The sequence below is a fragment of the Molothrus aeneus genome, chromosome 4 (genome assembly GCF_037042795.1).
Source record: "Molothrus aeneus isolate 106 chromosome 4, BPBGC_Maene_1.0, whole genome shotgun sequence".
In the NCBI taxonomy this organism is placed as follows: domain Eukaryota; kingdom Metazoa; phylum Chordata; class Aves; order Passeriformes; family Icteridae; genus Molothrus; species Molothrus aeneus.
This window is the reverse complement of record NC_089649.1, coordinates 55282393-55306390: the sequence shown is the minus strand read 5'-3', so window position 1 is coordinate 55306390 and position 23998 is coordinate 55282393. Positions and strand designations below refer to the sequence as shown.

At 37.8% G+C, this 23998-nt stretch overlaps 1 protein-coding gene across 2 annotated transcripts; it reads left to right on the top strand.

The window, feature by feature from the left end:
* Window positions 1–156: 156 nt before the first annotated feature.
* Window positions 157–17442, top strand: ANAPC4 (anaphase promoting complex subunit 4). 2 transcript variants are annotated; one of them, XM_066548531.1, is made up of 28 exons: window positions 157–219; window positions 1479–1584; window positions 2462–2594; window positions 3188–3262; window positions 3390–3416; window positions 3516–3560; window positions 5040–5124; window positions 5489–5599; window positions 6163–6246; window positions 6507–6593; window positions 7322–7386; window positions 7480–7522; window positions 7621–7697; window positions 8138–8238; window positions 8322–8373; window positions 8661–8716; window positions 9897–9943; window positions 10866–10922; window positions 11083–11139; window positions 11708–11801; window positions 12462–12559; window positions 13091–13152; window positions 13245–13283; window positions 13383–13484; window positions 14109–14186; window positions 14904–15074; window positions 16241–16364; window positions 16716–17442. In XM_066548531.1, exons 3-28 carry the CDS (start codon window positions 2563–2565, stop codon window positions 16929–16931), a joined length of 2085 nt encoding a protein of 694 aa, XP_066404628.1. In that variant the 5' UTR covers window positions 157–219; window positions 1479–1584; window positions 2462–2562; the 3' UTR covers window positions 16932–17442. The 2 variants fall into 2 exon arrangements, with proteins under 2 accessions (XP_066404628.1, XP_066404627.1); XM_066548530.1 differs by lacking the exon at window positions 157–219 and adding an exon at window positions 747–880.
* Window positions 17443–23998: the final 6556 nt, after the last annotated feature.

The window sequence follows — 23998 nt, the reverse complement described above, 5'->3', positions numbered from 1 at the left end:
AAGAGTTATGGACGTCCGGGTACCTTTTTCTGGGCATAAGCCTGAAAAAGGACCCCCGTTAACAGAGGATTAACCCTTAAAAGGAATAACCTGTTGCATATTCATACATCTCATACATGATGCATAAATTCCATTCAAATACAGGATTCTGTCAGGTCATCGTCAGCTTCTTCCTCATAATCCCAATGGCGTCGTCCTGCCTGAGCGAGATGGGAAGAGGTTCGTTTCTCCTGATAATGGGGCAGGGCAATAAATTCTCTTTCTCTGAAAGATTTGGGTGTCCTGTGGCTGCTATCTCAGTGCGAGTCCTTTCTTTAGAAAGAAAAGTATCCTACATAGCATAGTTTCTATTTTAACATTTTTTATAGACTTAAGAGAATTAATACAGCATTACTTCCTAACACACCACATATAATATTCAATTTAATATTTGCGAAAAGCCAATCATAAAATACGCATTTTTCACACAATCGTCTCACAGGAAGACTTGTGAATTTTTAAAAATTTCTCTCCAAGTGGAAAAGAGGCTTAAAAAAAAAGTATTTAGTACTTAGTAAGTGAGCGGAGCGGGAAGAGCCTGGCTCGGCGCTGCGGCGAGACCCGTCCCGCTGCCGGGATCTCCGCCCCACTGCCGAGGCCCGCCCCGCTCTCAGAATTCCCCGCCCCGCTGCCGAGGCCCGCCCCGCTCCTGGCCGCTCCTTGCCGCGGCGGGAAGCGCCGTCCCCGGAAGCGGGAGCAGAGGCCCGGCGGGCCCCGGCGGAGCCCCGCAGCCATGCCGGCCTTCAGGCAGGTGGGCGAGAAGCAGCTGCCGCAGGAGGTCGTGTTCATGTCGTGGTCCCCCAAAAGGGATCTCATCGCCCTGGCCAACCGGGCGGGGGAGGTGAGTGCGGGTGCCGGGTGAGGGGCACGGGAGGAACGGGCGCTGCCTCTCCCTGCAGGCCCAGGTGCCTTTGCCGTTACTTGGGGCTTGTTTCTCTTAAAGCTGGCCAGGCATTTAAGGATAGCAAATTTTGTAAATCAAACGTCTTAATAATGCTCCTTCGTTTTTTGCATTCTGATTTCCGAACAAATTCACGTATGATGTGCTCCTCGCTTGTTTGTGGGATTTTAAAGTGCATGGAAGTTCCTATTTAAATTAAATTTAATTTAAATACTTTTTCCCCTGTAACTGAGGTATGTGATCATGCATGAAGACAAGACTCGTGTTTTTGGGCTGTCTGCTAGAGAGCTGATGGGTAACCCCTGTTGGTTAGGAGCTTGTATCCTTATGCAAGGCTCAGCTTATTTCTCTGTACTGCTGTAAACTGTGTGCTGCCCTCTTAAAGAGCACAGGAGTGAATCATCTGCTAGAGGGGCGGGTGTTTAAAACACAGGAGTTAAAACCTGATAAAAAACTCCATGCATCTTGAACTCATTTGCAAACTTTTATTAATGGGAGAATGTGGTTTAAGTTTGTCTTTAATGCATTTGCTTTGTAGGTTTTACTTCATCGGCTTGCAAACTTTCAACGTGTGTGGAGTTTGCCTCCAAATGAAAATACAGGAAAAGAAGTGACTGCTCTTGCTTGGAGACCAGATGGCAAAAGTAATGTCAAGTATATGAGATGATATGGTGCAATAAAACCCCGTGGGAAATCATGAATGATGATGCCTCTCATCAATGCAGGAAATTTTCAAGTAAACTGTGTTTGAAGAGAAGGGTGGCTTAATTTTATGTAGGTTCATTCACAGCAATAGAGAGATTAACACTGTTGAATGCAATTGCAAGAAAGACTTGTAAGCCAGATTTATGTGCCAAATGCTGTTTTTCAGGGTATAGTAAAATTTTAACCTCTTAACTATGCAGGATATTTTGTATGAACTACAAAGTTTATTGAGGGAGAAAGAAGCTGTCTGATCAGGATTGATTGAAAAGCTTAGCTTACCATAGGCAAAACTTTGTAGGCTAAAATGGCTCTAATTATATACTAGAGAAGAAAAAAAAGCCTTTTCCTTATTAATAGAAATAATGCTGAAGTTAGTAGCTTAATAAACTTATGCCAGAAATCAGTTAATTTTTGCTTTACTGGAGGTGGGAGAATGGGAACAATCTTCTTCTATGATGTGGATAAAAATTGATGGCATCCGAAGAGTTTAAGAAACTTCTTTTTAAGCTGATTACCTGTGATTATAAGGAAGTAAATACAGAAACCTCTGCCTGCTATTTGCTATTATGAATGAAGAAAATTAAGAAAAAAGTGGTGCAAAAGTTGCTTGGCAAGTCCTAATTTGTGTTTTTTGTCCACCAAGTCTTTCTGGTGGACAATGTTATCTATAATATTGGACTCAAGTTTGCAAAATTGGAAGCTTCTACTTTATCAGAACTATTGTTAGAAGCGTTAGAAGCATGTTCAGTTCTAGGTCAGTGTAAGATACACATTTTGCTTATTGGTTATTTGTACATTTTACTTGTCTTTCTCTAGTTTTGGCTTTTGGCCTTGCTGATACCAAGCGGATTATTCTGTGTGATGTAGAAAAGCCTGAAAGCTTGCACTCCTTCTCTGTGGAGTTATCTATTACATACATGCATTGGATGGAAGTAACTGAGGAAAGCAGGTGAGTCTGAAAAGAAATAAATCACAAGCCATGTAATGCCACCTTACTGATAATTTATATGTGGAATGTTACAAGCAGTCACATAAAGTAATACAGTATTCCACAGCTGTGGGGTTTTTTCACGACTTGGCTAAAATTTTCCTTTTTTTAGAATAGACACTTTTCATATGTTAATTTTTACTGCTGATACCTTAGTGTTGTGGTTCTTTGGGTAATACATTAAATTTCAGCATAATCTTGTGCATCTTCTAAAGAGCTGCTTAATCTAGTGTTAGCATGTACAGCCTGTTGTATTGCAGGTTTGGAGAGTGTTTAAACAGAAAGTCTCTGACAGTAACTGATTTACAGGCAATGAAGGATTTGGTGACAAGCCTCTGAGCCAGCAGATACAAACTTTATTCACTGGAAATAAAAAAAGATTTTCAGTTCTTTTATTAATTTGATCACTTGATAAATTATTAAAGGTCCCATAAAGGATTATCCTCTGACATTTGTAATTTTGATATACATAATGCATCTTAACTCTGGAGTTGAAAAGAAAGTCTGTTATTTTTACAGCTTGTGTAATAAAGACAATATTATGTCTTTTTCAGTGTTCTCACTTCCTTTTACAATGCTGAAGATGAATCAAACCTCCTTTTGCCTAAATTACCAGCGCTACCAAAAAAGTAAGTGTTAGTCTCATAAGCTGGAGGAAATACCATTTGTCATTTGTTGTCATTATTTCGGTTATTCATCTTTAATGCTCAACAGCTGTCTGATTATTGTTACTGAGAGTAATTATTTTGTTTTCAGTTACAGTACCACTGCAAAAATTTTCAGGTAAGAAATTGTCATATTGTAACTCACTCTTTTTTCATTTTATTTTGTTTTCTGGTATTGAGACAAACTACATAAACATCACGTGTTTTGTATTTTCAGTGAAGAAAAGTCAGATGAGATTATGAAGCTTCTGGGTGATGTCAGGTAAATTCTGGCTGTGGCTTGTTGGTTGAGGGTTTTTGTTTAGTTGCTTTTTTTAATTGATAAAATAATGGATAATTGAGTTTACTGTTAAATTATTCATAATTGTTTTTTAAGTGTCGAAGAAATGATATGGAATATCTTTTCTTATGTACAAAGATAAAGTTCAAAGACTATTATTAAAGTTTTCATCAGTCAACTTTTCTCCTTAGTTTAGAGGGATTATAAGGCAGTTTATCTGTAACTGCTGTTGTTGTCATATCTTCTTAGCAGATTTCTTGGGGTGCATTTGAAGGCTGATTTATGTGTTACTTAAGCTGGTCTTGTAGACATTTTTGAATGCTTGTTCTATACAGAGAATTCCTGGAGGTTTGTATGAGTGTGACAAATCTAAACTTAAAAGTAGCTCTGAAACTAGTTGTGTCAGTGTTGCTTTAAAATAAACATCTGTTATTAGGGAACACATGAAGGGCAGCTGGTGGAAGTGTAATTTAGCAGACTGAGACTGGCTTTGTGCAGTGCCTTGTGCTGCTTTTTTGAGGGGGGCACTTAATGTGTCTTGTTTTTTCTATTTCACTGTTCCTTACAGTCTCACCACAGAACCACCCTCCCTAATTCAAATCTGCATCTCTGTCTATCACCAGATACTCCTCTTTAAAATTTGATAACTCTTCTTACAGTAGGATTTCCTTGCTTGGGAGAGAGTGAGCTGTCTGTGGTGTAGGAGCTTTGTGAATTCTTTCTGCTGTCTTCATCTGCTCAATTAATCAAACCAAAAGTTTTTAGGATACTGTTTTCCTAAGTTCTGTGTTGGCTTTAAAAGAAATATTCTGTTTCAATGTATATTTGTTTAGATAGGTAACAGGCAGAAGTTGCAGTTAATTTTCTTGTATTTGTAGGCTTTTTCCCAAGCCAGTGTAGCACATTAGTGTTAATAAGTGAGCAAAACATAGATGTGTCTGTGCCAGACTCTATTCTTTGAACTGAGTTTCTATTTCTGATGCTATTGTTACTTCTGTGGCTGTTATTACTGCTGCACATCCATTTCAAATGTTCATTGCCTCTGAAGTGCTGAGGGATGCCACTGAGTGAGTGTGACAAACTCACTCTGCATGTAATCAGGGTAATTCAAGGTAGCTTTGTCATAATGCTTTGCAGCTGCATTGGTAAGGGGAAGGTTGCTAGAAACTTGTTACTTTTAGTGAAAAAGGACTCTGTGACTATACTGTGCTATTTTTTCCCTATTCTCTCGGTTAATGTAGTAATTAATACTCTTAATATAAATGTTAGAGGCAGGTTTTATCAGTAAAATCCAAGCTAATTTGTTAGTTTATTTTTAAGTTTCTTGACTGATGGAAGGTAACACAATCTTTCCTTTTGTACAGTGATTCTTTAGATGAACATTATTAAAGGGAAGGAATTTAAGTACTAAGAATTACATCTGTGTGCATTCAATTTTTTTTCATTCTTCTATTTTTATAGACTTAATGCTCTTGTCCTTGGTGGCAGCTCAGGATTTATTGAGATATATGCTTATGGAATGTTCAAGATTGCTACAGTAAATGGGGTATGTTTGGTTCCTTTCCATATTTTTTCTTCATAATATGCCAAAATACAGCTGAATTGAGTGAAAATATACATATGCTTACACATAAGTGAAACTGGGCTGCTGAATTTGAAGAAACTAATTGGTTGGGTTGTTGGTTATTGATGGAAAGACCTTGTAACTGGGAAATTTAACTCTTGTTCCAAAATTCACTGTTAATACACGATAAAAAGAGTGGGTTTGCTCCTGAGCAGTAGCTGAAAATTTCCCTTTGTTTTTAGCTGCCATTGAACACAGTCATCTTTGTATGTCAGTGTGTTAGAGCGGTAAATATGTCTTAGAGAAGATGAAATGTTTTACTAACTTGTAAACTGGAATCCTTCAGGTGGCAGGTTCTTGTCGTGGACTGTGTTTGTCTAGTGATTTGAAATCACTGTCAGTTATTACAGAGATACAAAGCTCTCCAGACAGCGATGCAGAGATAATGTATTTTCAGGTAAGTAAACAAATTTAAAAACATTTTTAAAAGTAAAACTGCTTTTAAATTGCATTCTGGTAGCTTTTTTGCTTTCCCATTATAACAAAAACTACCAGTTCCAGCCATTCTGAAATTAACTCCAGTTTAGCTTTTGAATTTATGATGCTAACATGCAGTTTCTGATGAGACTGACAGTGGTGATCTGAGCCATTCTTGCAAAATACTTATTCTAGAATAACATGAATTTATTCAACTATAGTGACAATTTTTCAGATTTTTCCATTCTGCACACAAGGGCATAACAGCAATGATTGTGATTATCCTCTTTCCAGAACAGTCATCCTTAAAATTATTACTGTTAGAGCTCCAAAATGTGGAACCTTATCAGGGGTTTTTATAGATGTATTAAAAATAGTTATTGCTTCTTTGAATTAAATGTATTTTCCTTTTAAAATCAACCTTAAGGAGTTGAGAATGAAGAGATTTTCTGTGCGTCCTTCCAATCTGTCTTAATTTCTGTAATCTGTATATTGTTAAAAGACAAATCATCTGTTAACTCTTGCTTTTTCCATTTGTTACAGTTGGACACTAGTCTATTATCAAGTTACTTACCTGAGGTAACTCGAATGGCCCGGAAGTTTACTCACATTTCAACTCTGTTACAGGTACAGTTGTGTTAGACCATCCTTTTATTTAGTCTTGTGGTTCTGTAGGCTTTGACATTCTAATGCAAGTGACATAAGTGTTTTCTTGTAAGAAGCTTGAGTTGGTTTTAAGTAAATGTAGAGCTCCAACTTGGAATTTGATAATAAATTTTATATAAGATCTACGGTGTATATTGCCTTTATATTGTAGCATCCATTTGTTGAATGTATTGTTGAAAGGGAGAAAGGAAATAATACTGATGCCAGTTTCTGTATTACAGTATATAAAGCTGTCATTGACATGCATGTGTGAAGCATGGGAAGAAATACTGATGCAGATGGACTCACGACTAACCAAGTTTGTACAGGTACTGTAGGATTAACCAGCCTTTTGGAAAAACACTTTTTGCAGTAGTTCTGTTGTTCTTGTTAGTCTTTTGAATATCTTAATGTTTAAGCATGATGCCTCCAGATAAGAGTCTCTAAGTTCAGAGACAGCCTAGAAGCTATTGTGTGTCAAGTGCTCTGATGCTGAAGGCACCTGTGTACAATCAAACATAGTTGTATTGTGATACTTTTATTTATTCTGAATGTTTTAAAAACCATACTTTTCAGCTTGTCCAGCTGTTGATCAGTTGCTTTCTACTTAAGGCTGTGCTCTTTGTACTTAAGTCATTGATAAACGGATCACTGTAAATGTTCAGTAACAACATTTAAAGCCTAGTTCAATAGAGCACGTGTAATTATCCGTGTCTAAGATGCTATTGGATTTGCTTAAATTTTGTGTTCATTGACCATGGTCAGAAGTTAGTGAATCTTGTAATTTGCTTATTTTTTAGAATAGATTCTTGGTGGCAAACTACTTAGAATTTTTATTGGGTAATGCAGTTGAAAATAACTTGAAATACCAGAGAAATTTCAGTGATCAGAAAATTTTCAGTGATCGGTAGTGATCAGTAGTGATTTCAGTAGTGATTTCAACATTCAAAGATCTGGGTGGCTTCTTTGAAATACTTTATATGGAGTGTTTGTGAGATAATTTGGTAGGCTGGATTTAATCTCTTCACCAATCTATTTCAATCATTTTGACTGACAGGAAAAGAATACAACCACTTCTGTTCAGGATGAGTTTATGCAGCTGTTGTTATGGGGCAAAGCAAGGTAGTTACTGTTGTTTTATCTGAGTATGCCTTTGCACTTGATGTTGAAACACAAAATGAAATGCCTATTTGGTTCTCTCCCTACCTCCTTCAGTCTGGAACTTCAGGCATTACTAATGAACCAACTGACAGTAAAGGTATGTTAACATTTTTTAAATGTACTAAATTAAACTATTTCAATGTCTTTTAATCATTTTTATGCTAACAGATCATTATTATATTTCTTTGTTAACAGGGTTTAAAAAAACTTGGTCAGTCCATAGAGTCTTCCTATTCTAGTATACAGAAGTTGGTTATAAGTCATTTGCAGAGGTAAGTCACAGAATTTCCAATGAATTTTAGATTAAATGGCATATTATATGCTTTGATGAAAGATAATATGCTGTCTTGGAGGTGCTTTCTTATGTAGGTGAGCTGGTATGGAAACTGTGATCATGGCAAAACATTTTACTTTTGTGTAGTAGAGAAGTAGTGAAGTATTTTGAACAATCTTCCTGGTGCATCACCTGTAAATTGCTGCCTTAATTAGGTGTGTTTAATAGGATCTGTGCAAAATATTCACACTAAATTTATGTGTCATTGAGACAATATCTGCCTTTCTCTGAAGTGATACCATGCCTCTTGTTCATGGCAGACTACCTTAGAAAGCTTTTCACTTTGTGCATTAAATAATAAAAATGTAGCATGCAGCACAGCACTGAATTTCCAGAGTGTGAATAAAAAAATTATGCTTCTTTCCTCTGCTTTTCTAGTGGCTCTGAGGCACTTCTATACCACTTGAGTGAATTGAAAGGAATGGCTTTATGGAAACAAAAATATGAGTCTCTGGGATTAGATGCATCTGGAATTGACGGTACAGTAGTGTGTGTACTACCTACCTGCTCTCATTTCACTTTTGAAAGCTTAATAATAATGGTTAGCTTTTTTTTTTTACAGAGGCTATTACTGCTGTTGGTTCTTTCATCCTGAAGGCAAATGAGCTGCTTCAGTAAGTATAAAGTCTGGAGAATTTAAAAAGCATTCCTATTCAGTCTTGTATTGGAGGAGATTGATGAATAGAGGAAGTTGGGAGAGCAAGACTCTTCTGTTGGTGGTGAGCTTTCATCTTGTCTCCCTGCATGTCAGACATGAATAGTCTTACTTGAAACGTTGCATTGGGCATTTTGAAAAATACTGACAGAGCTTGCAGGCCTTTCTGTGGTAAAGATGGGACTTAAACATGAAGCAGCTTGTAACAGTCAGATTTTGTAATTTCTTGTCTTGTTTCTTGTTTAGAGTGATCGACAGTAGTATGAAAAACTTCAAGGCATTTTTCCGATGGCTCTATGTTGGTAAGATTGGTCACACAGTAATCATCCAGTATCTGCTTTATATTGTAAGCACTGAAATGCAGACAAGTAACTAGGCCAGTCTTAGTTATAACCATCTATTTTTTTCTATCCTAGAAAATTTCTGGACATATAAAGAGATATAGCTGATGAGGCAAGAGTAATTATAATATTAAACACAGATTATAAATTTGGCAGTTCTCAATTAAATTTAGTATATGCAGAGTGGGTATTGCATATACTTGACCTGTAATACTTCTCCAAACTGTTTTCTGTTTCATGAGCAATTTGCTGGTCCTGATTTGGAGAAAAATAAAGGACTTTTTTTAGTCTACACAAAACTTGAAATACAGCCTTATTTTCTTTTACTCTGTTACTTGCTGTTTTCTCCTGTCAAAGCCTAGTTACTTGTAAGGTTCTGCACAGATGTAAACAGTCTCTGAATGTCCACTTGCACTTAGTAGCCACCTTCAGTTGTGTCTGGATAGCTGCAGAGAAAGTTTTAGAAGGAAGTGAAACACACTGTATTTTAGCCTGCTTGTTTTTATAAAGTGTTTATGAATAAGTTTATAACTTCAATTTGATCTTTTTAGAACTACCTTACAAAACTAAGTGTTATTACCAGATATTGTAGAAGCACCAGATATGCAGTGTTAGCACCTACTAGCAGGAATATAATAGTTCTAATTTAAAAATTGCAGAAAGCAGAACTACCTAAGTTCTCTTTCATAATGTTATGTTCACCGTTTGTTTCATTTCAGACGAAACAGAGAACTTTATCCAAGATTTGCAGATTTAAAATTAATCCTGTGCAATTCTCTTAAACCACATTTTTCTGAGTATGACAGTTTTCGTGTATTTTACATATATCTATTTTAGTACTCTGAGTATGGACATGAACAAATTCTTATGATCTCTTTTCATAATAATTTTGTTTCAGTCTCATACAGAGTAGAATGCAGTTGGAGAAGATTAAAGATAAAAATTCTTGAAGATTTGTAATGTAAGCTAGTGAGACTAGAGAGACTTAATTTCAGTCTCGACTTTTAATTCTTCATCCCAGGCTCTTTTGCTTCTAATGAATGAATCTTTTTTAGCAACAGTGTCTTATTACATACATGTGAAAAATTAAGGATATTAGAAAAACAGTATTAATGCAATAAAAATATAATTTTTCCCTCAGCCATGTTGAGGATGTCAGAAGATCATGTGCTTCCAGAGCTGAACAAGGTAATAGTAACATTTTCTAATAAATGGTGATATCCTCGATATTCTGCTCATCTCAAAAGCAGAATTAAAGGTTCCTTTTTGTTCCAGAACTTATAAGGGTAGTGTCTGTGTCACTTTTTGAGAAAGTTGATGCCTGCACATTGACACTAATATGCTGTTGTGCTTGAATTACTTTTTCTGTTTGCTTTGTTTACACTGCTGTATTTAGTATGCTGGGTATGCAAGGCCTCTGTATAGCAGCTCTTTATGCACCCTAAATGCTGAAGTTAACCAGAGTGAGATCTTAATATCTTTATCGCTTTCCCCATAGAGGAGAGGGAATGTATAACAACACAATTATATAATAATACAATAACACCTGCATCGAATTTGCAGCCACCATCACACTGCCCTCACTTGAGGGCAGAGGTGCCTTCCAGAAATACATGGGCTGGAGGAATGGGCAGGCAGGGACTCCCTGCAGTTCATGAAGGACAAAATGCAAGGTTCTGTTGTGGGGTGGCTTAACCCCCTGTGAGTGCACTGCTGGAGCCCATGTGGCTGGGAAGGTGTCAGCTCTGCCAAAATGATGTGGGAATCACTGGGTGCACACTGGGCTTGCGCCAGCAGTGTGCCCTGGCAAAGGTGGGCAGGGGTGACCAGGGCTGTAGTAATGAGAGCATGGCCAGGAGGTCAGGGGAAGCATTTATTGTCCTTATTTAGCACTTGGTTGCATCTCCAGTTTGGGACCATCCTGTACAAGACAAGAGTGGTCTGGGATGAGTTCAGCAGAGCACTCCCAAGTGGGTTGGAGGCTGGAACATTTGCCCTGTGAGCACAGGCTGAGGGAGCTGTGCTTGTGCAGCCTATAGATTGTGTGTTCTGTGCTCACTGAAATGTGTTTCTTACCCTTTGCTTTTCTCACTGTTTTTTTTCCTTTTAGATGACTCAAAAAGATATCACATTTGTGGCTGATTTTCTTACTGAGCACTTTAATGAGGTCAGTGAAACTAATTTTCCAAGTACGTGATTTGACTGTATTTTTGCTGACAATAGCTGAGTCTGAAAAATCTTAGAATAAAATAATTTGATCATCTTTTTGTTCACTGTTTCTCATTACTTTTGTATTTAAATAATGTGGTTTTTTACATTATTTTTAGGCACCAGAACTTTACAATCGTAAAGGAAAATACTTCAATGTGGAGAGAGTTGGCCAGGTAAAGAACTAAGTAATAAATGCAAAAAGAATACATGAGAAAATCCTTAGATATAGAAGCTTTTAAAGTTGTGTCCACTTTGTTTCCCTTTTTGCTCTGCGTTGCCTTTTTTTCTCTGTGTTGCACATACCAGTAATGGTAAAAAAGAGTAAATTGTTTCACCTTATTAATAGGAAAATGAGGGTTTAAAACCTTGTAGTTTCACTTTACACATTCTGTATTTTTAGGAAAAGACAAAAATATTTTGCAGCAGTAGTAAAACTCTAAAAGCCAGCTACAGTAAAACTGATATGTTGGTTATCTGTGTGGCATTAATCACTGTATTTCAAAACATTTGTGTTCAGACTTGATCTAAAAATCAGTTTCTTAGGGAAATATCACCACGTGATCCTAAACAATAATTGATTTTTCTTATTGTTTCTAGATAGGGTGGAATATTTAGTTATAAGACTATGGCATGTTTATTTACCAAGAAACATTTACTATACTCGCTAGGGGCAATAGTGAAGGTGAATTCTAATGTTCCCTATTCTTAAATAACAGTCTTAAAAATGTGTTTGTTTTCTAGTACTTGAAAGATGAAGATGATGACCTTGTATCACCACCTAATACAGAGGGAAACCAGTGGTTTAACTTTCTTAAAGATAGTACTCATCTTAAAGGTAATGTGTTTTCATGAAAAAGAAGTGAATGCAAGATACATGTAGAATGAACCAATGTAGAAGAGTTATCTTTTTTCATGCTTGTGAGTTACTTCTGTAATGTTACTCATTGGTCTTCATCTGAGTGGAATAAAATAAATGAGCCTTGCACAGGGTTCATGTAGCTGCTTACCCAGTCAATTACCATTTTCTGGATATTGGGAGTTCCTCATCTTTTCTGTACCAGTCTCAGAAGTGTTGGCTTGGAAGGAATCCCAGAAGAGGTCAATTTTAGGATATCTTAATTCAAGAGAGTAATAGTTATGCTTAGGTTGTACCTGAGGGAAGTGCCCTAACTTGTTCTCTTTCACTGGAGTCTGAGACTATTTTGTTAATTAGTGGTGAAAAGGAAGTAAGAGACTATAATGTGCAGATGGTCACAATTATTCTAGTTTAACTTTAGAAACTGAAGACTGTAGTATCTTGACAGCATAAGCTGTGTATAATAGAGTTTGCTACAGTTGCCTTTTTCTGCCTATTTAATTTGATTAAAAGGGGGGAAATGGTAGCACTTTTGTCTGGAAAATAGTCTTTAGAAAATCTGGTTTTAGAGGTAATAATGGTGTAATATGTTTCTATAGAGATACAAGCATTTTTAAAATTAGCTTTGTCTGTTTACAGAAAGCCCACTTCTGTTTCCCTACTATCCTGAGAAATCATTGCATTTTGTCAAAAGGCAAATGGAAGGGGTCATTGATCAGTGTTTACAAAAGCCAGCAGTAAGTTCTGTTTTTACAAATGATAACTTTCTTTTAGGGATAGTGGTCAACTGAAGGAAGCAGTCACACTTAGCAAGGCCTGAAGCTTTGATCTTTGCCTTTGAGTGCCTATAACTTGGGTAGAGTCCAGCTTCACTGCTGGGATATCTCAAGCCTTTGGCCAGGGATAGTACAGTGGGGGATTTTTTTATTTGACATATTCTCTTCATACGATACTGGGATCTGGTTTTAATGTTAATTTTATATATATATATATGTGTGTGTGTGTGCGCTGTGTACCAGATAACTGTGTCAGCTGGCAATACATTAGTCTAATATGGAGAAACATGAAACAAATGTGTGAAGTGACATAGTGTATGTAGTATTTGCATTAGGGATGTTTATTCTAGGATTAATATTAGTGGAGTTTTCTTTCAGATGCACTCAGAGGTTGTTGGTAGGTTGGTTGGTTTTTTGTTTTTTTTCTTAAAAACATGTATAATAATGAATAACTGCCTGTATTTTATGGACTATTTCTGTTCTATTTATTAGGATGTAATTGGAAAGTCAGTGCATCAAGCAGTCTGCATGTCTCTCTACAAAGTTTCTCAAAGGTATTTCTTTGCTAAAAGCAGCTAAAGAAATGTGCAACTAAAACTCATGCATGAGTAGCATGTCATAAACTGTTTTGGTCTTTCCTTTTCAGTGAAGATTCCACACCTCAGTTATTTAAGTTACCATTTCTGTAAGTATGCTGCTATTCCTTGTTCCTATTCCTTGTTCCTTGTAGTTTACGGGTTATTAAAACTTGATCTAAATTTTCATTTCTTCCATCACATTGCAGGTGGAATGACAAAACATCTAACTTACATTATGTTCTCTTCACCATGTTAGAAAATTCTATTTCTAAAATACATATTTTGAGGAGACATACTGATACTTCCAGGTAAGACAAAAAGAGGGAAAAAGTGGTATGTGAGTTTTGCCACATTTGTACAGAAACATTTACAATTTAAATCTATTTGTAAAAATAAGGAATGAGCACCATGAATACAATGTCCCTTGAATTCTAGAGAAAATGAGGAGTACATTTAAGAAGTGCAGCAGAAGTTTGTGTTGTATTACACTCAGTAAATCTCATCTCAAGACCCAAGATAGTTCTGGGATAAGGAAAAGTCAGACTCCATTAGATTGCTGCTAACAGAATTACTTATTTGTGCAAACTTCTGAAGAATTACAAAGAATCCTGCTTCCACTGTTGCTTTGTCTTACTCTAAATAGTATTTTTAATTAATGTCTTGCAGTCTGTAATTTAATGATGGCTTTCTCTTCTCTGTAGAGAAGAGGATGTAGTTTTCCATTTGACTCCATTAGTTATGTTTTTCTGAGGAGCAGAGGAATTTAAAAGGTTCCCATCCACCAATAACATAATTTTGGCATGTAGCCATGTATTGTGCTGAGCTTAGATAGGCTTTTACACCATCTTGTCCCACAGTTGCCATTAGAGATTTTGGATTCTCAGTGAAGGGAAAGGTTTTTGTCACTGAGATAATTAACTCTGTTGTTCTAGGTCTGTCAGTAATGGGATTCTTGCAGTAGAGTTTGGAAACTTCTTGAACAACAGTATAAATGAGAGCTCAGACTCCAGGTCAGTATATTTGATTTTTCTTGCAGATTGCTGAATTAAAAATCATATTTCCTGTTGGTTTTCTTGCATTGTTACCTTTGAAGTTAACTCACCTGGGTGAATCGGGGTGTAAGAAATGGCACAGGTGCATGAAGCTGCAGAGTAGTGCAAATCTTACATCACACTTCATCTCAAGGTCAAGTAAATTTTAGTTTTCAGTTGAAAACTAAAGCTTTAACACAGGTGCAAGAAACAAATCTAACTGGAAACAACTATTGTTTATCTCTGTGATGTTCTTTAAGTAAGGTAAAACTTGGTATGCCTGAATGTAGCTATCTTACAAGGCATGTGGTAAACTAGTCCTTTTTGTGTAGAAAAGCCAGATGTGATTTGCCCTCAGAACCTTCAGCTGTATTTCTAAATTTTCTTTGGTGTTTACGTTTGCTGTTTCTTATGTTTCATCTGAAACGTGAAGGTTGCTAGTAAGAGTTTTTTGTGAGTTGCTTTATTTTCCCCTTCAGAATCATTTTTCCTGCATGATGCAGGAGTCTGCCAGGTTATGGCTATCATTCAGTCATAGCTGCACAACTGACCTCTTTGATTATTTTATTATTATTTACAATGAAGCTCGTTGTTAAGTACTGAATATTTTTTAACATGTGTGCTGGTCAACTTTAACATATTTTATTTCTACATTCTCTTATATTACTTGATGCTTTCTAAATTATTTTCGTATAGATGCTACAGTTGTTTGGATGCTCATTTCTATGATGATGAAACTGTAACTGTAGTTCTGAAAGAGAGTGTGCAACAAGAGGGGAAGGAAAGAGTCTTGGCTCAGCTGCCTTTATCTTCAGTATATACGGATGAGGACCAAGATAGGAAATTCATTTGGGATTCTATGGAAAGGTACTGAAAAACCTTGAGCAAATCTGAAAATGTAGAATTGAAAAGCAAATTAAGCAAATATTGTGATCGTGTACAGTTACTCATACTTTGTGCGTGTGTAAATATTTTAAAGACAGAAACTCTTTTTGTGCCAGGAGAGTAGGATGGGGGAAATGGAAGCTTCCTAAATAGTTTGTTTTGTGGGTTTTGAGAGGTTGGTTTTGGTTTTTTTTCATACTGATACTACTTCTGTACCTGCCTGTCATGAAATGGAAGGATCAGCTGAAGGCACCTTGCAGAATCAGAAATCTTCCTTAGAAGATGCTGACTTTGCTAGTCAGAATACTTCAATTGAGGATGTTTTCAGCATATGTGCTCATATACCTCTGCCTTGTAATAAGAATACACAGGTATTTCTTGATCTTTCCCTGTTAGCCACCCTTAAAAATATTGTCAGCTTGACCTTAAAACATCAGAACTGGTACAGCTGTCTGCATTGGCATAGGTAGAGGTGAAAGTGAGCACACACACAAGGGCCAGTGAAGTTCAATTAGTGAATCCAATCCTTTAGTTGCTGTGTGTTCCTTGCTTTTACTTTTCTCCCATTCTTCTCTGGTGGTTTGCTTAAGATGCATTTTTATTTCAAAATAAAGAGCCACACTGAACTGTAAATTAACTTTCTTATGCCACAAAGATCTTGTATATTGAAGAATGAACAGAAAATATTAGGAGCAAGTTCAAACTAATCCTGGCTGCTGTAATAGGTAGGGAGTGTCTTCATACAATCCCTGTGAGTGGGGTAATGATGCATATTTGAAAGGTCATGGAGGCCAAACTTCTGTGTAAGGGAGGCACTGCATCCAGGACTGTGTTTGGAAACTCCTCTTTGTGCAGAGGAGAAGTTTGAAAAAAGCCACCCACATCCTGCTACAGCTGTTTCTTGTGGGAAGGTCAGACTTCACAACTCCCTTCTCACCTGCTGTAATGTTTTTAACTCGGTTGGAACGTGCTGTGTCTCTATAGTTGGATCTCCTGCTCTAGAGTATCATAGTGGCATTACGATGGTTTCAGAGACTTATCTGCTTCTTGCATATGATGAAATTTAGACATAAGGAACTGGAGGTTTTTTCTTAGAAGTGCAGTTGTTTCTTGTGAAGCAGCTTTGTGCTTTTTTCCTTGCTGTGCAGGCTGGATGAGCGAAGCAGTGAGATACCCACACGTACTGTCTTCTTGGAGAGTCAGTGGAGAGTGCTGGAGAACATGAAAGCTCAGTATGTTTCTGTAAATGGCATTAGAAAAGTTTCTTGTGTGGTAAGTGCAGTATCTCTGAAAAAGCCTCTCTATTAAAGGAAGTGTGCTGACTGAAGTGGTAACCTAAAAATTACCAATTTTCATTTTTTTGTTAACAAATAGATTATTTTTTTCATAATCTGCTATTAGTATGTCATACCATAATAACACAGGATGGAAAAACTTTAACAGAAGGTAATAGATCTGCTTGCTGTACTTCTCAGTCTGTAGAGCAATAAAAAAGTTGCTAATTCCCTTGAAACCTCTATTTCAAAGATAAAGGTTATTTTCAAAGCTATTGGCTGACAATTAAAGTGCTGGTGGTGTTTTTATTTATTTGGTCATTAAAGGAACTTCTTACTGTCTCTGTAGCTAAGTTCAAACCTCCGCCACATCAGGGTGTTTGAGATGGACGTAGAGGATGATGGGGAAGTTGAGGAAGAAGAGGAAGAAGAAACAACTCAGATTGCAGCTGGGGAACCTGATGAGCCAAATCAGCCTGCAGCTGGCCAGGACAATGTGTGTGATGCATCTGCTGAAGAACTACCTGACGAAACTGAAGAACATGAGACAAGTCTGGATCCTTGAAATGGGCTTTGGTAATAGAAAAGGGACAGGACTGAACTGTAAATACTCTTTTTAATGGCACAAAGAAATTGTGTATTGAAGAATGAACAGAAAATATTAAAAGCAAGTTCAAACTCATCCTGGCTGCTACAGTAAGCAGGGACACTATCAGTACTGTCCCTGGGACTGGGAGTGATGTGGAGTGATACATTTGAAAGGTCATCTAACTAGTTAAAAAGTAATCTCACTTCAGGCTGCTGAGATGATGGATCCCATACCTCCTCAAGCAGCTGAATCAAACTGGAATTCTTTATTGCTTCTCAGCTAAGATTGTGTTCTAGAGTACCTTTATTGACTCTTTTCTGTCTGGCACACGGTTTGGTACCAGCTAAAGCTTTGAAAGCTTTTCTATTTGCCATTTTTAAAAGGTGAAGAGAAAAGAAAATACCAGCTGAAGTTTTTGTAGCTAGTCTGTTCAGTCCTGGGTACTGTTATAAAGATAAAATAAAGTTGTATATAAAACCAACAAAACTTTTTTGCTTCTCCGACTTTGTATTCTAGTAATGGGTTTGAAAGTTTCCTGTAGAACCAAAACGTAAGGTTGCAAATCAGTGTAGGGCTACTTACACAACAAAATTTACCAACTGTTAATGAAATGCATAGTTTTAAAAGCTCTTTGGATAACATCTCTCCTTGGTAACACAGCATTTCAATCTATGCAGTTCTTTAGTCCTCAGTGCAATGTGTTTGTGCAGTGCGTGATTTGTCAAATGTTTGCATGTCTCATCCTGCCTAGTTTTTCTGAATTTGTTCCTGAAAGCCTGTTTTCTCAATCTGGAATTTTTTGTAATGAAAAATTTCAACAGAAAATGAATTTTTTTATTCTGATTTAGCACAGGGAGTTGTGCATAGCTCTCAGCATAATCATGTTACTTAGCAGTAGAAACTAGAAAGAGCATTTAGGAATCTAAAATGTTTTCTTCTTCCCTACTAGCTGCCATTCTGATCTGACATAAAACTCAGCTCTTTGAATTAACAATGCTGCTTAATGCATGATCTTCCTTTGAACAGTGAGTGTACCTTCTATTTGTGAGGAGGACCAAATTTCCATTCTGTGCTTTAAAAATAAATCTTTTGAAATTGCTATTTGGCATTGCAAAATTCGAATACTAAACTTATTTTAGCCTCGTATTTTGAAATATACTCTTTTTAAGTAACTTTTTTAAAGTGGGCTTCTGAAGGTTTTGATCTCTTTGGGGGAGACCCTGGTAAAACAAGCTTTCAGTTTTGAAGGAGACTTAAGTTTTTCCTTTTCCTAACAACCTCCTTGGAAGCTGCTTGCTGTTCATCATTCTCATCCAACAGATGGTCAAGTTCCAGGGCACAGTGAAGCTGTAGGACAGGAGGGGCAGAAAAGCCCATCCAGAAGTGCTGTGATTTTCTGTGTAGAGCAGGTAACTCTTACTAAAAAATTGCTGTTGCAACAGAGCCCACTCAGCTTAAACCTGGCCTTGTGTTCTTCTAGGAAACTTTTGCTTCTGATCTAACTTAGAGTTGTCACATCAAGGGCTTAGAAGTAATTGTTCTGCTGTGTTTTGTGCTATATAGTTTTAGTCCATGTGCATATGGAAATCTGATCTATCCTGCCCCAGTAGTTCCTAAATTTGTGTTAGTAGCAGATGTGTCCCATGTCACAGGGGCATGTCTTTCAGACATCTCTAAGGTTGTTCTGTGCACCTTTCTAGTCCAGTCTGGGATAAACTTGAGTCAGTGGGAGCTTTGTGTCTGCCTTGGGTAAGTCCATGTGCACATGGTACATTTCTCAGTGACACAGTACACTCACACCAGTGGTCAGTGCTGCTGCATGCATTGCTGATTCCTTCTGACAAGATTTTTAAAAATTTAATTTACTGATAGATTTTTTTAATAATAAATATGTCAGTAATGTGTTTATGCAACTGTTTTCAAAAGGTGTTAAGAAGCATTTATCTGGAAGTATTTTAGGATTTTGGTGGTGTCTGGGTGTGGTGGTTTCTCATTTACCATTTTGCTCTCTTATGCTAACTGAAGGCTCAGTCAGCCTTTTTCTGTGGGGAGTTATAATTTACTGATAAATTACCCTCTATATTCTCAGCAAGCATGCACACAATCCACTCTGTAATACAAATCTTTATGTCTCTTAAGGAACATTTACTGCTGCCTCTTTTTTAATATCTGTTTTGCATATGGCATTACTATCTTTTTTAAAAAGATCTTAACACAACTTTTATTTTCTGCTCTTTAATCCCTTTTCCAGACCTTTTTCCCATGCCTATTCTGCCTGATCTCTCCAAAGTTTGCCCCATTGCCAGGTGTGTGCTTCGGTCTCTCACCAGCTGGTGCTGTTTTGCTCCACAACCTGGGCATGCTGTGGTACCATTGCCTCCCACTTACATGGATTTTGTGGCACATTTGCACCTTCCTGCATAAACAGCCACTTGAGCTGCTCAGAAAGACAGGAGATGACTGCAGAGCAATAGTGAACAAAAGCTTGCCTTGTGACAGATTTATGTTTGCAGAGGGGACAAGGGATGTGTAGCTTTATAACAAAAGCTATAGCTGGTCCTAATGCTCCTTGACTTTGAAAAACCTACCTAAAAAATGCCTTAGACCCCCTTTGTAAACCTTGACAAAATGGGAAAGTCATTTCTGTAAGCATGGAAATTCCTTAGCATGTGGCCTGTATTTAATATCTGTAGTCAGAATTGGGTTACCTACTGCAGCACTAACATCTGAGAGCCCTCATGCTACCTGGAACTAGCTGTTGCTCTTGGAGTTGGGGCTATAATCTCAATTTCTTGCTTCACAAGCTGTTTTAGGGGAAGAGCTGCCTGAATTTACAGTTAGCTATGTTGCTGCTGTTGATTATGTAAGAAACAAAGGCAAAGAGAGAGAGCCAGTGCCTTTTAAAATTTGAAAGGATGGACCCAGTATTAAGAACTCTCTTATTAAGAGTATTAAGGTGGAGAGAAAGAACTAGATGCAAATATTTTTAGCAATGTATCTGATGTCTTCTCCCAGGGGCTGTTCAAGACCAAGCTGGATGGTACCCTGAGCAACCTCATTTAGGGAGTGGCATCTCTGCCCATGGCAGGGGTGTTGGAGGTAAATGATCCTTAAAGTCCCTTCCAACCCAGACCATTTGAAGATTCTGTGATTCTGGAAGACTTGAAATACCAGTCCAGGATTTAGGATCATGTTGATTTATCTGTGATCTCTATTAAGAATTTTTATGCTTAATTTAAATTGAGGGATCTGATGGCTTGCTCAGGAGCAAGAGCAAACGCATTGAGAGTGGGTTTGGCTTGAAATTGCAAACCAGAAAGAAGTTGCAGTAGAAATTGCAGCCAGAAGAGAATGAAGAGACATTCTGTCCCCACTTTCCTGTCTCTCCAGTGCATCTTATCTTTGTAGATTACTGATATTTCCTTGACCTGAACCTTGATTGCTCAGTACTGAGTGAAGGAGCAGCCTTATCTGTCGTGGTTGAGTATATTGACATTAGATGGGCACAATCTCAGCTCTAGTCAAAGTCCTGTGCCACCCTGTACTTAACCCAGCAAAGCCAAGTGGGGTTAGCCTTTGGTTCCAAAGTCCTGCTGGAAGGAGGTCCCTGAGGAAGGGGAGAAGGCTTCCCTCCTTTCCTTCCTCCTAGCTTAATACTGAGCTACTGATAAAAGCAGCTTGGAAGATGTCAGTAAACATGCTCATCTGATTCTCGTCATAGCAGTAACAGGAGAAATATGCGTGTCTTTACAGTCAAAGAGGAGTGGTAAACAAAATCAAGAAAAATGTTTACAATTTGTTGAAATGAAGTACATCAGCAGAAGTGCCAATTACAGACTTTGCAGAACAAATCCAGCAGGAACTCTTAATTGCAAAGGCGGTCTCTTAAAGTGAAGCTTTTCAAAATCTCTGTAGCCATGGTGGAATTGGGTTGCCTCAAAGAGAACCAAGGCAGAACTTCACAGCAAGTGTATCCCTGCTAATTATAGGTGCAGGAAGGGGAGGGTGTCCCAAAAGTAAAATTTACACTTTCCATTTTTCCTCAATGTTTATTGACTGTGTTTTTCTTTTCCTGTGTCACACCTAGAGACTTTCCGATTTAAGGTCTTGTAATAGACCCAAACTTTCAGTTTCTCAGCTTGTATTAGAGATTGCATTGCTTTTTTTTCCATAATGTCTCTCAGACGTGCTAACATGCATGAACTCGTGGCAACAGCACATGCAGCACAGCTGTTGCTGTGTTGAGTTCGTAGTCTGGGTTGAATTTGATTTCCTAAATTGGGATTGTCCAATCTTTGGTGAGCCACTTTCAGTAGAACACTGAAACAACCAGCAGCACTAATTCAGTTTGTTGTGGCTGCCTCTCCTTTCTGCTGCACAAAGTGTATCCAGGGAATATTGCAGAGGGGGAGAATGGCTCTGAGTGCAGTCAGATCTGGCTGGAAGTGACGTTGCTGGCTTGCCAAGTCATATTCAAGTTGGGCAAGGTGAAGTCTGTTTTAATCGAACAGCATCCTTCCATGTTTCTCCTGTTCATCTGTTGCTCTGGTTCATGGGTGGGACTTGGCTGTGTCTGGGGTTGAAGAGCTGTGCTCTGCCCTGCAGCTCCAAAGCTGTGCTAGTGACAGGCTGAACTCACAAGGGAGCTCCTGGATCCTCAGGCCATTTCTGAGTGTAATTTATTCAAGTGAAAAGCTGCAGGTGTCTTAGTGAACAAAGTAGCCCACCTGCACACATCTGCAAATGCTTTTAACAGAAACCTGTCTCCAGTGTTCCTAATTCTCTCTCAGGCTGGGATCCTTCAACAGCATGAGACTGGACTGGACTCTTTGTGCACACTTTGTGCCTTGGGGAGATAACCAAAGTTTATATTAAAGTGACAATATTTTGAAAGTAGCTCTTGAGTTTACATCAGAGAAAGGTTTAAGGTGTTTTTCTTGCTTCCCTTCCAAAGAACTCCAAGGAAAGTATGTAAATTCAGACCAAAGCAGCTTGACTTTTGCAAAATCAGCACCTTCAGCAAGGTCCAGATTTATACCCTGTTTTGAGTATTACCAATTAAGACAATATTTTTTCTTACATTTTGATGTCACGTTGTTTTGAACATCTTAGGATGCTTGAAGTACAGAATCATAGACTCATGGAATGGTTGGGTTGGAAGGGACCTCAAAGATCATCTAGTTCCAGCCCCCTGCCATGGGCAAGGACACCTTCCACTAGACCAGAGCAACTTAACTTTATGGAGCTTTTCTGTGACTGTTGGAAGGGAGAAGGCTGGGAGGGGTACTTTTAGTATGTAATTTGTGGTTTGGTTTCTTGTTTTAAATCCAAATGACTTTTTATTGGCCTTTATAGTTTTATTTGTGATCTAGTTTTATGGGTTTATAGCATATATGTTTTATCAGGTAGTTTTGTTTTCATTTTTCAAAGGTGCTGTAAGGGAAGTGATAACTTTAACAACTGTTAAAAGATATTTTAAGGGGGGGAATTTTATAGCAAACTGCTGTGATCTTATAAATCAAGTATGACTGGACTGAGGCAGTTGAGCAAGAGACTTCTAGGTGCTACACAGAACACCACTGGTGTTTTAAGGGGATAGCATTTTTCCCTGAGTCCTCACTGAAAACTCCTCACTTTGGTTTGGCAAATACATTATTTTTCCAAGCCCTTCATTATTGCCTCCTTTTTTTTTGTTACCATCTCTTCTGGAATGAATTTTCTTACTGTTCCTTAGCTGATTTGTTGCAAAGTCAGTATTGCTTATACCACTTTGTATCCAGCATAAGTTGCTCAAGGTACCTTTGCTCACCAAAACCTTTCTGTTGCCTTTTCTCTAAAAGTAGTAATAAACAATTGCTCAATTTAGAGTGTCAAGAAGGTGCCAGACTAGGCAGTAAACTAAAGCTTCGGCACAGTATCCTGTCACTGAGATGTCAGCACTGGGAAGTGGTGCCTGTTGAGGGGGTTTCCTGAAGCTCTATCTTTAATGAGTGTTTTCTTTTATCAGTCTCTTTGATCAATCTCTTTGAGTTACTAGCCTTGTGTAGCACTTCAACACACTGGAAAATCCCACCACTCTGCAACAGGGTGAGGTCAGAGAGTATGATTGTAAGTTTTGCAGGAGGAGAAACAACTGGCAGGATGTGGCTCCTTACACACATTATCCTCCTTATCTTTTATTCTTCCAACTGCTGATTTAATATAGCAGATTTTCTGCAGTGAAAGTCTGCTTCTCAAAGCAGCCCTTAACATGAGGTGGGAATTTGCCTTCTCTAACATCCTGGGAACTTGCCCATTGGGAAACAGCAGTGGTGGAAACTCTTTACTGGCTTCTATTTTGTAGATCTTAATCTTATTTAGTCCTATGTCAAACTTCATAGTTATTTACAGCAGTCATAGAATCACAGGATGATTTGGGTTGGAAGGAACCTTAAAAATCATCTAGCTCCAATCCCTGTCATAAGCAGGGACACCTTCCACTAGAGCAGGTTGCTCAGAGCTCCATTCAACCTGGCCTTGAACTGTGCCAGGGATGTACCACACATCATGATTGTTAATGTATTACATGGACTGTGATTTTTTTTGTTTGTTTTTCATTTAAATTCTCAGACTCCTCCTACATATTTAAAAGCCCACGGAAAATGTGGGGCTGATGCAAGCTGCTGTTGTTTCATGGTAGCCAGAGATCTCTTTTGAGATGTCAGGGAATATATCACTCATAGGTAGCCACCAAAAATTTCAGGCTGTGACTTCAAAAAAATACTCTTGCAGATGGCTTGTAAGCTGCATGGATAACTCTTTCAACTTTGTTCACTAATTCTTTAGAAAATGGAGAAAATATACTATGACAAAAATAGCTATACAGTATTTTTTGAATCTAATAGGTTCCTTAGTTAAACTTTTGGTTACAGGCAAAACTCAGTTCTGATTTTTTTCCTGCATAAGACATGTTCCTGTTCTCCAGTTTTAACCCATGTAATAGTAAGGATATGCTTATATAATTGCATCATTGACAAAGCTCTTATACTGATGTTTAATTTTAA